Below are 15,779 nucleotides of genomic sequence, written 5' to 3'. Positions count from 1 at the left end.
TATAGATAGACAGCTCTAGGGAGGTATCTTAAAAGTCACCCAGATAATGAAACCTGTTCAGAAAGGTTAAGTAATTTTACTGCTTTATGAGAATGAAAGTGCCTTGAGAGTAGGGAATGTTGTATCTTTTACCTTATGTTCTTTAGAGTGTTTAGGAGCACAGAGATGGACTTTAGATACTTGGTAAATAGTGATTGTTTAAATACATTTCAGACATCCAAATTCTAGCCATACTTCAATGTCAGGTAAATTAACATTTTTATCTGGTTTAAGAGATTTATTGTTGATAAACCTTTGGAAGTCACATAGCTCTTAAAATATGCATTCAGGAAAAATGGTATTTCAGGCTTGTCAGGCTATCCATGAAATGAAGCAGAAGTTTTAGGAATACATATTTGTGATTTCTAAATATTTCTATTCGATACTAAGAGGATTTTCAACAAGCAAAATTAGGCTGTTTTTCTGTAGCTTTTTAACATATGTCAGATTTCAAATGTCACTTCATAGTAAATTGCTTATTTCTGCCATAAGTTTTCTTCAGTCCTCATCTCTTTGCACACCAAAAATATCTTAACTACTGGACTCACTTTTAGTTTCTTTTACGAGACACTTGTAACTCTTAGGTGGATATTTCATAAGTTTTATTTTTTTATAGGGGTCTTTCAAAGAACAGAGAAAGCATTTATTTTACTTAATTCTGTTTTTTAAGTTCATTCTATCTTACAGTTACCATATGGGTCCATTGGATCATTTTATACATCTAATATGCATTTGTGGATATTAATGATCTTATTTTGTCTATATTTTGAAACATTTTGCTATTTCATCCAAGGAATTATTTATCATTATTCATTAGTTATTCTCAACTATGGGGGGAAAAGGCTGAAATGATAAGAGAAAGGAAGAATGATGGAATTACTTGAAGCTGAGGTTGGCAAACATTTTTGTAAAGCTTAAGATAGTATATATTCTAGGCTTTGTGCACTACAAATGGTCACTGTGACATATTCTTTAAACAGCGCTTTAAAAATGTAAAAACTGTCCTTCCCTTCAAGGTCTTACATTAGGTTATGGGCCAGATTTTGCATGTATACCTTAGTTTGCTATTGCATTATTCCTCAATCAGTTTTCATATTGTATTGTCCAGAGAATTAAGTCATCTTTCACGAAGTATAAAGGGAGACTGGAGACACCATCTTCATTTTCTGCTTTTTGCTTTTTTGGACAGAATTAGGAATTAATAATTTTTTATGTTATTAGTGGCAAAGAAGAAAATTGACAGAGGAACAAATTTTACATTTATTGCATGAATCAGAAAATAAATACAAAGAGGCAAATAGCAGCATTCTGGACTCTTATAATGGTGGTGCAGTTGATCATATAAGTAAAGTCTCAGGACTGAATCTTATTAAATAAAAGAATGATGATCTCAATGAATTTTCTTAACTAAAAAGTTGATGATTGAACAGTATATTTCTAAGGACCAAAAGAAAATACGGTATTCTTACTCAGTCATTCAGCAAGGAGGAATTAATCATGTATTTTGTGACAAAATCTTGGACACGTGGTTGAAGGATATGTGCTGGTATTCTTACCTTTGTGCTCCAAATTTGACTGAATACAGTTTGTAAGTGGACATTGCCCCTGCTTTGGTCATGTTAATCACTTTGATGTTTGAGTTTCACACAATTTAAGTGAGAAAAACCTTGACTATATTTTTGCATGTTTCTCTACTGAGACATATGAAAGTGTTCCATTCTTAAAACAAATTGTGCCAAGCGATGAAAAGTGGATACTATATAATAATGTGGAGTGGAAGAGATTGTGGGGCAAATGAAATGAACCACCACCAAGCACATCAAAGGCCCATCTTCATCCAAAGGAGGTGATGTTGTATATATAGTGGGATTGGAAGGGAGTCCTCTATTACGAGCTTCTTCAGGAAAACCAAACGATTAATTCCAAGGAGTACTGCTCCCAGTTAGAACAACTGAAAATAACACTGGATGGATAGTGTATGGAATCTGTCAACAGAAAATGCATAATCTTCCATCAGGATAATAAGACCTCATTTTTTTTGTTGACCAGGCAAAAACTGTTACAGCTTGGCTGGGAAATTCTGGTTTATCTACCGTGTTCACAGACATTGCTCCTTCAGATTTCCATTTATTTCTGTCTTTACAAAATTCTCTCAATGGAAAAAACTTCAGTCCCGTGAAAGACTATAAAAGGCATCTGGAATAGTTCCTTGCTCAAAAAGATAAAAAATTTCAGGAAGATAGAATTATGAAGTTGCCTGAAAAATGGTGGAAGGTAGTGGGACAAAACAGTGAATACATGGTTCAATAAAGTTCTTGGTGAAAATGAAAATATATCTTCTATGTTTACTTAAAAATCTAAAGGGATTTTTTTTGCCTACACAGTGCAAAGATGATGAGAAGGAAATAAATGTAGAAATGAAAAGTTAATTGGATTGATATTCTAAATGTTCATAAATATTCTAAATGTTCATAAATCTAAAAATGACAGTGATTTGAAAATTACAAGTCAGAGAAGGTGGCCGTTCTTCAACAAATTATGAGCCATTAAAAATTTCAAGTATTGTGCTTTGACAGTACAATTACTAGAAGAAGGACCAGAAGTAATGATAAGCTGGAACCTAACAGATGTGTTTAAAGTCAGGAGTCAGGTTTATAAAATGGATATATTCCACATTTATTAGTGACCCTTGATGAACAGTTGTATTCAGAGAATGTGGCTCATTTTGTTTCATTGTGACTTAAACAACAGGCACCTGTGGGAAATCTGTAGTGCGTATTTGAGTTTGCTGGGCTTGGTTACTCACTGAAAATCCCAATAAAGTTGTTTTTTACTCTCTCTATTCTTCCAAACATTTTTTGTGAAATGACTTAAAATGTATATATATTTTAAAAGAGTCAATTAGACCCAGATAGTAAATGATGATGACTGCTTTTTCCTTGTATACTAACAGTAAAACACTAGTTTCCTATATGATTTCTCCTCTTGAGTTACGCCTTGTTAGGTTAGTGAGGAGAGGAATACTTTGAGAAACAGCCTTAAAAGATTTGCTGCTGCTTTTAGTGTTGGAATGTTACTGAGGACTTTATGCAATGTGTGTTTTTTTTTTTTTTGAAGACCAGATGTTTTACTTTCCCTGCTGTTTTTGCTTTTTAATTTTTTATTATAAGACTCAATATAACTGATCATGTTTTTCTTTTGACTTTGGCTATCATGAATTCATATACAAAATTAAGCATTCACTGTAAGTTTGTATTTTATGTTCCAATGTTTCTTCCCAGTGTTTTATTTTATGGTTTGCAAACAAGAACTTTTGTACTTGGAGGGTATCAACTACTGTGTCAAACCTGTTTTGAGAATAAAATTGACTAAAGGAATGGCTTAATTGCACAGTAGATTTCTTTGAAAATATTGATTAAAGATTATTGAAGACTTGGAGGCTTATTTCCCCTCCTTACAGTGTCTTGTTTCCACAGAGCTCTAAAATGAAAAAGTCAGAATATTTGCTTAGCCCCAGTTTTTACAGTGGGGCTTAGACAGCTTTAGTTAGGACCCCACTCATTTGCCAAGAACTTGTGTATAATAAAAGGTGGAGATTAGAGATGACAAGGCTTTCTGCTTGGGCATATCACTCCCTGGGTGATTTTAACTAAGGCAAGTGTATTGAGTCATTTTCCTGAGCCTGATACACAGACAAATAGCAGTGCATTTTCTGGACTTAGCATGATTCTCAGCTTAAAACAGTTAAAATGATGGAGAAAGGGATTCCAAAATTTATCCCTCTATAAAAGCAACAACACCGATAACAACAAAAAAACTGGCAGAAACTCCCAGAATCAACTTTTTCAGGCCCCTGGAAACTAACCAAAGGCTTGTCACAACCAGAGGGACGTTTATTAAGAAAAAACACTGAATCTCTGTGCGAACAGTGAGCTTTTGGTATTTTAATCTGCCGTGATCTCAGCCCTTTTTCCTCTGCTCAGTGGTAGCCTTGAAAGTAACAGACCATGTTCTCAGTATTGGTACCGATACCAGAAGGAGCAGAATGGATGTCATTCACAATTAATTGTAATTAACTTATTGAGTTATGTGATTCTTTGAAAGACAGATTCAAAAGGCTTGCCTTTATGTCCTTTAACTTGGAACTCTTCCACTGCTAAAGTGACTTCTTGCAAGGGTTTGTCAAAAATGTTTACAGGTAAATTAATATTTGAATATATATTACAAATATTTACAGGTCATTGATGCCTGAGAAAGTGTCAACAGTTGGGGCAAACATCAGACTAATCAAAAAGTTTGGAAGGGAAGGCTGGGAATAAGACACTTAGGAAACAAGGGCTTTGAAATTCTCTGACCTGGGAATTCCTAGGAATCTAAATGACCACATGGGTGTCCAGGGCTATGCACATGCTTGGGAAAGATCTAAGAAGGTCCTAAGGTCTCACTGCTGGCCGACCTTGAAGGCATGAGTTTTGAAGTCAAGTCTCAACACATGGAGCCCACCTGCAAAACATTGGGAGAATTTGATTCCAGGCTTCTAAGGCAGTCTCTTTCCGTTCACTAGCTGATCATTAAGCTGAAAAGGGACTTTAGTAGTCACAAATGATAAAAAAAAAAAATAAAGACTTTATAGTATTAGTTCAGAAAAATCATTAAACAAGGAAACAGCTACGATAAACAGTGGCAATAAACCTTAAGAAGGGGTGAAACATCTGATTGCTAGAGTTGTCAATTATTCAATTTCTAGTTTTCAACAAAAAGCTATGAAGCATACAAGAAACAAGCCCCTTTCACAGAAGAAATGACTAGAAACTACCTAGGAAGTAGAGACATCGGACGTAATCATCAAAGACTTTAAGGAAATGTCTCAGACATGCTCAGAGAGCTAAAGGAAATCAGGAGAATGATATATCATCAGATAGAAAAAAGAAGTAAAAATTGAAAAAAAAAATTTTAAAGGAAGTAAACTATGGAGTGGAAAAGTACAGTAATGGAAATGAAAAATTGACTAGAGGGTTTTAGTAGCAGATTTGAGTAGGTCCCCCCCCCCCAAATCAGTGAATTTGAAAATAGATAAAATACCAGGTTTGAAGAGCTGAAAGAAGAATGGAAAATGAACAGAGCTTTAGAGACCTGTGAGACACTGTCAAGCGTGTCAGTGTTGGGAGCCCCAGAGGAAGAGGAGAGACAGAGGGGTGGGTAGAATACTTGAAGAAATACCACCTGAAAACTCTTAAATTTGATGAAAACATTAATCTGCACTTAAGTAGCTCAACAAACTCAAGTAGGATTAGCTTCAGGACATGTTAAACTGACTAGAGAAGCAACTCATCATGTACAAGGGTCCTTATGAAGTTACAGCTTTTTCTCATCAGAAACATTGAGTCCAGAGGCAGTAGGCTGACATATTTTAAGTACTGAAAAAAGGTCAATCGAGAATTCTGTAGCCATCAGAAATGAAGGCAAAATAAAGATACTCCCAGATCAACGGAAATTGAGAGAATCATGACTAGAGGACTAACCCTACAGGAAGTGCTAAAGGGGGTCCTTCAAGCTGAAATGAGACCTGAGATGTAATTCAAATACATTTTAAGTAAAAACGCAGGTAAAGGTAACTACACAGGTAATTATAAAAGTCAGTATTAATGCATACTTTGTAACTCTGCTCTTCCTATTTGATATAAAAGATAATGGCATAAAACATTGTCTGCTTATGGATATAGTGGGCTTCCCTGGTAACTCAGTGGTAAAGAACCTGCCTGCCAGTGCAGGAGAATGCGGATTCAATGCGTGGGTTGGGAAGATCCCCTGGAGAAGGAAATGACAACCCACTCCAGTATTCTTGCCTGGGAAATCTCATGGACAGAGGAGCCTGATGGGGTCACAAAAGAGTCGGACATGACTTAGTGACTAACAACACCACAACATAGACATACTATGTATGAAGATGTAATTAGTGACAATAAACAACATAAGGAAGAGAGGCAGTTACATAGGAGCAAAGTTTTTGTATCCTGAATTTTGTATACTGAAACTCTTTTGTATACTGAAATTTAAATTTTGTATACTGAAACTGATACTAATCCAGATTAGAGTTGTTATAAATTAAGATGTTAATTGTAATTATAGTGCAGTCATTTAAAGAATATAATAAAAATTATGAAAAAGGAGTTAAAATGATACACTGGCAAGTATCTAACACACAATTCAACTCTCCAATTAAAAAGCAGAGATATGCAGAATGGATTAAAAGACATGGTTCAACTATTGATTCAGAGAGATGAATGGGTTGGAAGTAAAGGATGAAAAAATATATATGTAAACCGAAATCAAAGGGTCAGTCTTTCAAAAAGATGTAACAGTTGCAAACTTGTGTGCACCTGAAAGAGCCTGGGAATACATAAATCAGGTATTGACAGAGTGGAAAAGAGAAATAATCAGTTCAACAGTAGTTGAGAATGTCAGTACCTTACTTTAAATATGGACAGAACAGCTAGACAGAAGATCATCAAAGAAATAGAAGATTTGAACAACACTATAAACTTGATGAGACATAGCAGAACATTCTGTTCAATAGCAGCAGAATATGCATTCTTCTCAAGTGCCCCTGGAACATTTCCTTGACACAACAGGCCACAAAACAAATCTTAGTATATTTTAAAAGATTGCAGAATATATTGTCAGACCACATTGATAGAAATAACAGAAGTAAACCTGGAAAATGTACAAATAATGAGGAAATTAAGAAAAATAAAAATATCTTAAACCAGTCGCATTTAGTGAAGTGTGTGTGTGTATTTTTAAAGCACAAAAACATACAGTTGCAGGTTTTTGTATTCATATACCTGAAAATTTAAGAGTTTTGATACTTTGAGTGAGTGTTCTGGTTATTAGGAATGCATATTGTCCCAGATTTTCGTTCTGTAGTATTAGTTTAGACATTTTATATTCCTATTAAAAGAGCAGATAAACCACTAATCTATTCATTGTATTTTTTTCTTCTTTCATGATTGCTTTATATGGATTAATAAAACTGATCTATATTCTTTCATGTTTAAGTTAGCTGACACTTAGAGGATCAGGTATATCAAATACACATATAATCTGTTTTATGTATTTATGACATATTATATACTTATTTATAAATGATATATTGTAAAGTGGAAAATTATTATTTTCTGAATAAGTTGCAAATTTCTTTATTGCCTATTTGATAATAGATCCTCAGGTGTTGAGTGGGGCGAGTCATGACATGTAGTAAAATATGCCATGTTGTTTGTTGTTCATAGTGGCAATTGAGAGCTCTTTCTTTGTAGAATAATCAGAAAATATTAAAACTAATTGTAAAAATCTTTAAAGATATCCTTTCGTCACAGCATTGAGAATCTTTATCTAATTCTCATTTATTTTTGTCTTACTCTGTTAATCTCCATTTCTAGCTATAATAACTTTATAAGTTTTTAGAAAAGTAATGGCTGTTTTTCTGGTGGGGAAAATCTCAGTTTTTTTATTATGGTTAAGAACTAGGCATCCTTTTGGGCTTCCCGGGCGGCTCGGACGGCCAAGAATTTGCCTGCAGTGCAGGAGACCCAGGTTCTATGCCCAGGTCAAGAAGATCCCTTGAAGGGCGGCCCACTCCAGTTTTCTTGCCTGGAGAATCCCATGGACAGAGGAGCCTGGTGGTGGTCTATGATCCATGGGGTTACAAAGAGTCAGACACGACTGAACAACTCACACACACACACACACACACACACACACACACACACGCATCCTTTTACATTTATCTGAGAAAAGACAAACTTTCAAGTGACAGAACTTCTTAGTGCATATAAATCAGCGGTTCTTCACATCTTTAGGAAGGAATTTATACAAGTTAAGTTGGAAACATGTGGCACACGTTAATTTCTTTCAGGAGAAGGAAGCCAGCACCCGTTTGGAACCATGAACATTGTCCGGACTCCGTCTGTCGCTCAGATTGGGATCTCAGTGGAGTTGCTGGACAGCCTGGCTCAGCAGACTCCTGTGGGCAACGCTGCTGTCTCCTCAGTTGATTCGTTCACTCAGGTAACGGAGTGCACCTCTCATTTTCTAAAATAGCTTACAGATCACATTCTATACTTCATGAAACAGCCTGTGGTAGAATTCATGTAAAAATGAAGGTAAACACATATGACATAAATTATTGGCTTCCATGAATATTTTCAGTTTGTCTCCTTTCTATATAGGTATTTTAAAATTCATAAATGCTTTGATGATACTTAGTTTTTACAGTCATAAAATAGCTCAAAGTGATTTTTTTTTAAATGAATTTAAATATTAACTTTCCCCCCCGTTTCCTCCCACAATTAATATGCTAGACTGTGGGTATACAGTTGTGAACCTGATAATAAGGAAGATTCTGGTCCTAATGTTGCTTAAAATCACATAATTTCATAAAGGTTGACTTTTAACCTATAAGGCAAAGGCCTGAAGGGGAGAATGATTTAGGCAGAGTTATAGCTAATACAAAGGCCCAGTGGTAGAAATCTGTTACGTTTGAAAAATAAAGTGAAACTTTGTGGCTGGCGTAGAGTGAGCAAGGGGGAGAGATGGGAGATGAAGTGGGAGATTATGGGGAAGTGCCTCCCCCATAATGAGATTCCATATATGAAATCTCATTGGCTTTTGTAGGGACTTTGGCTTAAGTTCTTTTTGGAGGACAAAACAAAATTTCTAGCAGGGGAGTAATATGATCTAACTTACGTTTTTAAAGGATCACTTTTGCATCTTTGGAGAGAAACTGTAATGAGGCAAAGATGGAAGGAGAAAGGGCGGTTAGGAGTCTCTTGTGAAAATCTCGGTGAGAGTTTAATGGGGAGTACAAATGGATGTGGTGAAAAGTAGTTGATATCTTTTCTAGAGATAATTTGAATATGGGGCCAATGCTGTCTCACGGTGTGAATCACATGTAAAGTCTGAGGTAGAGACATCAACTGTGGCTGTAAGGATGCTGGTTCCAGGAGCTAGAACACAGGAATATTGTGCAAAGAACAAGTGTGGGTTGGGAGTGGAATCAGGAGTTGGGTTTTGGTTGTACTGTGTTTGGGATGCCTATTAGATAGATAGCTGGAGGTGGCAGGTTCATGAGAGAGAAAAATTTGGGTGCCCTCAGTGTAGAGGTGGTATTTAAAGTTGTAGAGGAAATGTGATCACTGAGAAATAACTATCAACAGAAAAATTGGCCAGTGACAGAGCTTGAGGCCATTTCAAAGTTGAGATGCTTAAGAGATCAGGAGGAATAAAAGGAAAGGAACACCTAATGTAGTAGGAGACCCCCCAGAATGATATTTTGGAAGAGAAGTACTTTTTTTTTTTTACCTCTTTAAATTATTAAGATATGATAGCACATTTACAGGAGATTTGGAAAATACATACAACAAAGTTATATATAATTCCACTGTATATTACGATTATTTTTTTTTAAGTAGATAAAAGATTTTTAGTTGGGGTTTCAATATCAAACTCAAAACTTAATAGAATGGTTATACGGAGAAGTAGAAGGATATAGTAGACCTGAAAAACACAATAAACCTATTCAACATAAGATATATACAATTTTCAAGACTGGTTTTTAAGAAGGAAGAAGTGATCAGTAGTGTTGACTGCTTATGGATCAAGTAAAAAGGGTAAGAATTAACGATTGGACTTGGCAAGGTAGAAAGTCATTAAAGACTTTGACAAGAATTCACAGAGGTGGAAAGGGAGTTTGGAGTGAGGTTGAGTGACTTGGAGAAGAGGAAATGGAAATAGTGACTATAGATGACTCTTAGTGAGTGTTGTTACAAAGGACAGCAGATGGGTGGTCTGGTTGCTTGAGGGCTGTGGGGACAAGGAAATTTTTTTTTCTGTTTATAGATATTATATCATGTTTGACAGCAGTAAAGCATTTGTGAGAGAAAAATTGATGATGCAGGAGAGTGGGGAGACTTGTGAAAGTGGTATCCTTGAGTAGGAAGTAGACTGTATTAGGAAGGAATAGAAAGGATAATGGGCAATGTTTAGAGTTTGGATAGAGAGACGCAGCAGGTTAGCAAACGTGCTGAAGAGGACTTGTGCAGGTTCTCTCTCAATTCCTTCTCTAGTGAAATAGGAAGCAAGATCATCATCAGCCAAGATTGAGGGGAAAGGAAATATTGGAAATGTAAACCAAGGGCTTCCTTGGTGGCTCAGATGGTGCAAAATCCACCTGCAATGTCGGAGACCTGGTTTCAGTCCCTGGGTTGGGAAGATCCCCTGGAGGAGGGCATGGAAACCCACTCCAGTACAATCTAAACCAAAAGGATTGTTAAATAAGTCCTCTAGGAGAGGAGGAGCATGAATGGACTAAGGAAACCTCTGGGCTTGCTGGACAGCATACTTTTAAGAACTGTGGCTGTGAATTTAAGAGCCAACTTGTCATGCAATCTCTGGAGAATGGGCCGAGTTAGGAAAGACAGTCTGGGTTTTAAAATTTTTGTCAGTAATTATAAAAAAAAAAACTGTGCTGAAAAAAGCAAGTTACGAAGCAATACTAAACAGTTATTCCATATAAATTGTATGTGAAAAATGTCTGGAAAATACATGCCAAAGTGATGTTATCCCTGGAGAGAGGCAGGAAGACATTTTAACTCTATAATAAATTATTTGACCTTCTTATTAAGCATATGTATTTTTTATGAAATATTTTAATATATAGAAAAGTACATTCCACAGATATTTATTGTGTACATTTTGTGTGCCAGGCATTTTTAAAGAACAAATAGATAAAACCAGGTATCAAAATAAAATAGTACCTGACCTTGTAGGGCTCTATTTATAGTGGGGCATATTTGAAGACTTCCATGTATCTTCCTGGGCTTCCCTAATGGCTCAAAAGATAAAGAATCTGCCTGCAGTGCAGCAGACCCAGGTTCTTTTCCTTGGTTGGAAAGATCCCCTGAAGAAGGAAATGACAGCCCATTCCAGTATTCTTGCCTGTAAATCCCATGGACAGAGGAGCCTGGAGGGCCACAGTCCATGGGATCAAAAAGAGTCCCACAGGACTAAGCGGGCACACATGCACACAGTCGTCCACTTAGGTTTAACTGTTACATTTTGCTATATTTTATACTAGTTAAGAAGTTATATAAAGTGTTACAATCCACTGCTCTCTGCTTCTCTTTTTCCCTGTCCAAGTAGCTAATCTTCTAACTTTATGTATCTTTCCTATTTCAGTACTTTAAAAAATTTTGTTTTTTCACAAAATATGTATAGTGCAATTTGTATGTATGTTTAAACATGTTTCTAATTTATGCCTTTAGTTGTTCTTACTTGATTTTAGTTTTTATCAGTAGCACATGACTGAGAAAGTCAGTTTTACATGGAAAACGGCTGTTCTCTGTTGTGCCTCTTAATATTCTGCTCTTCTTCTGCTCCTCAGCAACAGTCGCTTTCAACCTCCCACTTTTTCTTCTTGTATTTACTTCCATGTGTCAGAAGAAACTTGTTGAGTCTTTATTGATTTATTTGTTATAGGTATTTTCCATTGACTTATCAATACATAACATGATTTAAGGGCTTCCCTGGTCGCTCAGATGGTAAAGAATCCGCCTGCAATGCGGGAGACCTGGGTTTGATCCCTGGGCTGGGAAGATCCCCTGAAGGAGGGCATGGCAACCCAGTCCAGTATTCTTGCCTGGAGAATCCCATGGACAGAGGAGCCTGGTGGGCTACAGTCCATGGGGTCGCCGAGTCGGACACGACTGCGTGACTGAGCATAAGCAGAAGCCCAGCATGGTTTAGCTCTCTTAATCTTCTGCTCCCCGGCATATACAGGTATCTTTTCTCCCCTCCTTTCCAATATAGGTCTTCAAGTTAAGATTCCAAATTTTCAGTATTATGACCTGGTAAATATTTTTCAGAGCTGAGCCATGTGTTACGAGTTTATGATTATATTTCTTGTCCTATATAACTTTTTATTTTTCTTGGTTAATAAATTTGTCATTTTTTCCTTTGCATGGATTTCTATGTTTCCATTTCTAATAATTTATGCCCAAACTCTTCCAAATATAAATTCCCATTCAATATCTTTATATATATTTATAGCAATTTAAAATTTGTCTTGGAAACATTCCTCTTGGAACTCTTAGTTTAAAGCAAATACATCTTTTAAAAAATTTTTTATTTATTCATCTTGGACTGTGCTGGATCTTTGTTGCTAAGTGGGCTTTTCTGTAGTTGTAGCTCGTGGGCTTCTCGTTGTGGTGCCCTGTCGTTGCTGAGTACAGGCTCTAGGGCACGCAGGCTTCGGTAGTTGTAGATTGTGGGCTCATTTGCAGCATAGTTGCTCTGCGGCATGTGGCATCGTCCCAGATCAGGGATTGAACCCGTGTCTCTTGCATTGGCAGGTGCACTCTTTACTACTGAACCACCAGGGAAGCCCAGTCCCTATTTTTAAATTAATTAATTAATTTGGCTGTGTCTGGTCTTAGTTGTGGCCTGTGGGATCTTCCTTGCAACCTGTGGGATCTCCAGTTGAGACTTGCAGGTTCACTAGTTGTGGTTTGTGGGCTTAGTTGCTTGGCATTGGGATCTTAGTTTCCTGACCAGGGATTGAACCTGTGTCTCTTGCATTGCAAGGCGGATTCCTCACCACTGGACCTCCAGGGAAGTTCCTACATACTTTTTTTTTTTAATTCAGTAATAGCATCTTTGTTGTATGTCATGTGTCACATATACTTACGTTTGTTTCTGGGCTCTCCATTTTATTCCAGTTAGTTTATTTGCCTGTCCCTTTGCCAGTTATATCTGGTAGGCCAAGACTTTCCTCATAATCAACAAAACAAGCCTGAGTATTTTTCATAATAATTTTAACATCGACTTGTCAAGTGCCGTGAAAAATCTTGTTGGAATGTAGTTAAAAATAACGTTGGATTTATAGGTTTTAATGTGCCTTTATTACATTATGTCTTCCATTCATGAACACATGGTGTCTTTCCACTCAATGTGGTAAAAAAAAAAGTCCTTTCATTCGTTTTCTTTCTTGTCTGTCAATACACTTTAAAATATTTCCCACAAATATCTTACTGTCAGCTTGTCTTTGCATTTCCCCTAGGTATCTTACAGACTTTTTGTCATGAGTCGGATCTTCTTAAAATTACATTTAAAATTTTTTGTTGCTTGTGTGGAGGGTTGCTGTTGGTTTTTTTCCTCTTGATACTGAACTTTTATTTAGTCCATGTTCTTACTGAACTCTCATATTGGTTCAAGTACCTTAACAGTAGAGTCTCTTGGGTTAAATTATCTCGATATTATTAAACAAAAACCCTGTTAACATGTTTCTTCTCATGTAGAAAAGAGTCAGCAAGAATCTTCATGGCTAGTTTTGTGTTTCTGAGAAAGTGATGTTCGGAAGATTATTTTTGAGTGAATAAAAGGTATTACTATTGTTAGTAGTTCATTAATTTTGGGTTTAGTGCTTAAACCCATTTGATGCTCAAGAAATGTAAATCCATGTGCTTCTGGCTTCTACCAAGGAGAGCTGGAGGGTGTTTAGTGGATTTGCCCATTTGAAGGTCAGTTAGAGCAAACGGGCCAGGAGATGGAAGTGGAATAGTATCATCTTTGCAATTGATGGCAAGTAACCAGTTGCTCCTTTTTTATACTTTTTAAAAATTTTTCTGGCAAGAAAAAGACTTTTTAAATATGGTTACTATTTTGGATGAGGAAACAGGTTGATTTGACCAGGGTGGTATTTGAGGAGAGGGGAATCTGCAGAGGTGGAGATAAAAGAAGATAATTTGAAGGAAAAAAATTTTATCTTTTTTTCTTTTAATAAAATGAATTTGTTAGAAACTTAAAAGTAGTTGAAAGTCATAGAAATTCTTTGAGATATAAGGATAGTACTAAAGGCAGATGGTTATGCTTTTGTGCACTAGTGTCATTTTATGACTTCCTTAGTGGTCAGCATTAGACTTACAACTCCTAGTCCTTAAACCAAGTGAGTGCAACAACATTTTAAATTAAAAATATTAGAGTTTAATATTTTAAAATATTGCAGTGTTTAGTACAACCCATTAATCTATTTATTATTAACTTTTAGTTCACACAAAAGATGCTGGACAACTTCTACAATTTTGCTTCATCATTTGCTGTCTCTCAGGCCCAGATGACACCAAGTCCATCTGAAATGTTCATTCCAGCAAATGTGGTTCTGAAATGGTATGGGGCATTATGTAGCTCTCATAGTAAGGCTTTGAGTAACCATATATATATTTTGCTTGTGAATGTATTTCTTTTTTGACATTTAAACATTTTCTTTTATAGTGGATATCAGCCTACATTAACATTTGCATGCCATTAAATAGTATGTGCTTTAGAGTTCAGATTAGGAAAAATTTCTGCCCCAAATAATATTCTGTTATATAGTAGACATTTTGGCTTTATAAACACAAGAAAATACTGTTAATTATGTTTTAGGGACCACAATTAAGGTCTGTATCTTTTATCTATCTACCTACCTACCTATCTATATGCTTGAATTTTAAGTACCATATATGAGGCGTGAAATATCAGTGAAAACTTTTTTCCTAAGTTTAGAAAGTCTTGATCTAAAATAAACATGTATAAAACATCAGAGTGGTTTATACTGTATCCTGTACATAAATGATTAATAAATCTGTTTCTTCAGCTTTCCTTTGTTTCTCTTTTGTAGATGTTTCTTTTCACTTTGAATATCCCAGTGTTAGGGAGACACATAAGGAGGCTGTTGAGAAGTGGTAGCATGGTGTAGCATGGACTGGTCTGGAATGTATTAGGTTTGAGCTTTGTTATCATGTAGCTATGTGACCTTGAGCAAATCACTCTCATCTATGAAATGAGGGTGGGGGAGTTAGATTTCATTTTTTCTTAGGTCACTTCTAGCTCTCATATTTGCCAAAGATAATAAAATGTATTATGATGTGTGCTTTGTGATACAGCCAGTTAAATCACTATGCTTGCTGTCTTCTTATACATTAATAATTAAGCTCCCAAATTAACTTTTTAACTTTCTAGGTTTTTAATCTTGGCTTTTTAGAAGTGACATGTAAAGTTATTTGCTTTTTGATGAGTTATTTGTCAGGTTATGAAAGATTCTAATTAAATTTCTTATAAAGATGTTTTTTCTTTTGTAGGTATGAAAACTTTCAAAGACGACTAGCACAGAACCCTCTCTTTTGGAAAACATAATTTGAATAAAATAATTTTTAATGGATTCTGAAATTTGTCATGTTTTGAAGATAATGACTATTTGAAAGCATGAAGTCAAAAGGATCCATGAAGCCTAAGTTTAAAAACTGCTTAGTGACTATGAAGTTTAATTAACATCTTTATAAAAAATTAAAAACATTGAAAAATGAAAACATGTTCATCATTAATGACTCCTTTCCCGTAAGCTTAAAATACTCAAGAGGTAAAACATTTTGTTTGGGCTATGATTCATGTTTTACTTAAAAATAAAGCATATTCACAATAGTGTGCCAAATGCATTGTATTTATAATCTTTTGTTTATATTTACAGTGGAATTTGCTAGAATAATTAATGAAAATCAAACATATCAAAATTTGTGGAGATTTTTGGAAAAAGATACCCAATCTACATTTTTACGTATGGAGAAATTATTTTCAGTTAGTATTTCTTAAGAGTAAAAGTTTTTTCAGGGGAGCTCCCTGGCAGTCCAGTGGTTAGTACTAGGAGCCTT

At 35.6% G+C, this 15,779-nt stretch overlaps 1 protein-coding gene across 2 annotated transcripts in view; it reads left to right on the top strand.

Annotated features, from left to right (window-relative positions):
- The window catches only part of HIKESHI (heat shock protein nuclear import factor hikeshi), a 38,764-nt gene extending 23,202 nt beyond the window's left edge, over positions 1 to 15,562 (top strand). For both annotated transcript variants that reach the window (XM_043451999.1, XM_043451996.1), the window contains 3 exons: positions 7,955 to 8,106; positions 14,141 to 14,259; positions 15,213 to 15,562. In XM_043451999.1, the coding sequence (XP_043307934.1) occupies positions 7,955 to 8,106; positions 14,141 to 14,259; positions 15,213 to 15,267 (326 nt within the window). In that variant the 3' untranslated portion in view covers positions 15,268 to 15,562. The remainder of the gene's footprint in view (positions 1 to 7,954; positions 8,107 to 14,140; positions 14,260 to 15,212) is intronic.
- The last annotated feature ends 217 nt before the right edge of the window (positions 15,563 to 15,779 follow it).

The sequence above is a fragment of the Cervus canadensis genome, chromosome 29, assembly GCF_019320065.1.
Source record: "Cervus canadensis isolate Bull #8, Minnesota chromosome 29, ASM1932006v1, whole genome shotgun sequence".
Lineage (NCBI taxonomy): Eukaryota > Metazoa > Chordata > Mammalia > Artiodactyla > Cervidae > Cervus > Cervus canadensis.
Note: the sequence above shows the minus strand (reverse complement) of the source record. Positions and strands in the feature narration are given on the sequence as shown.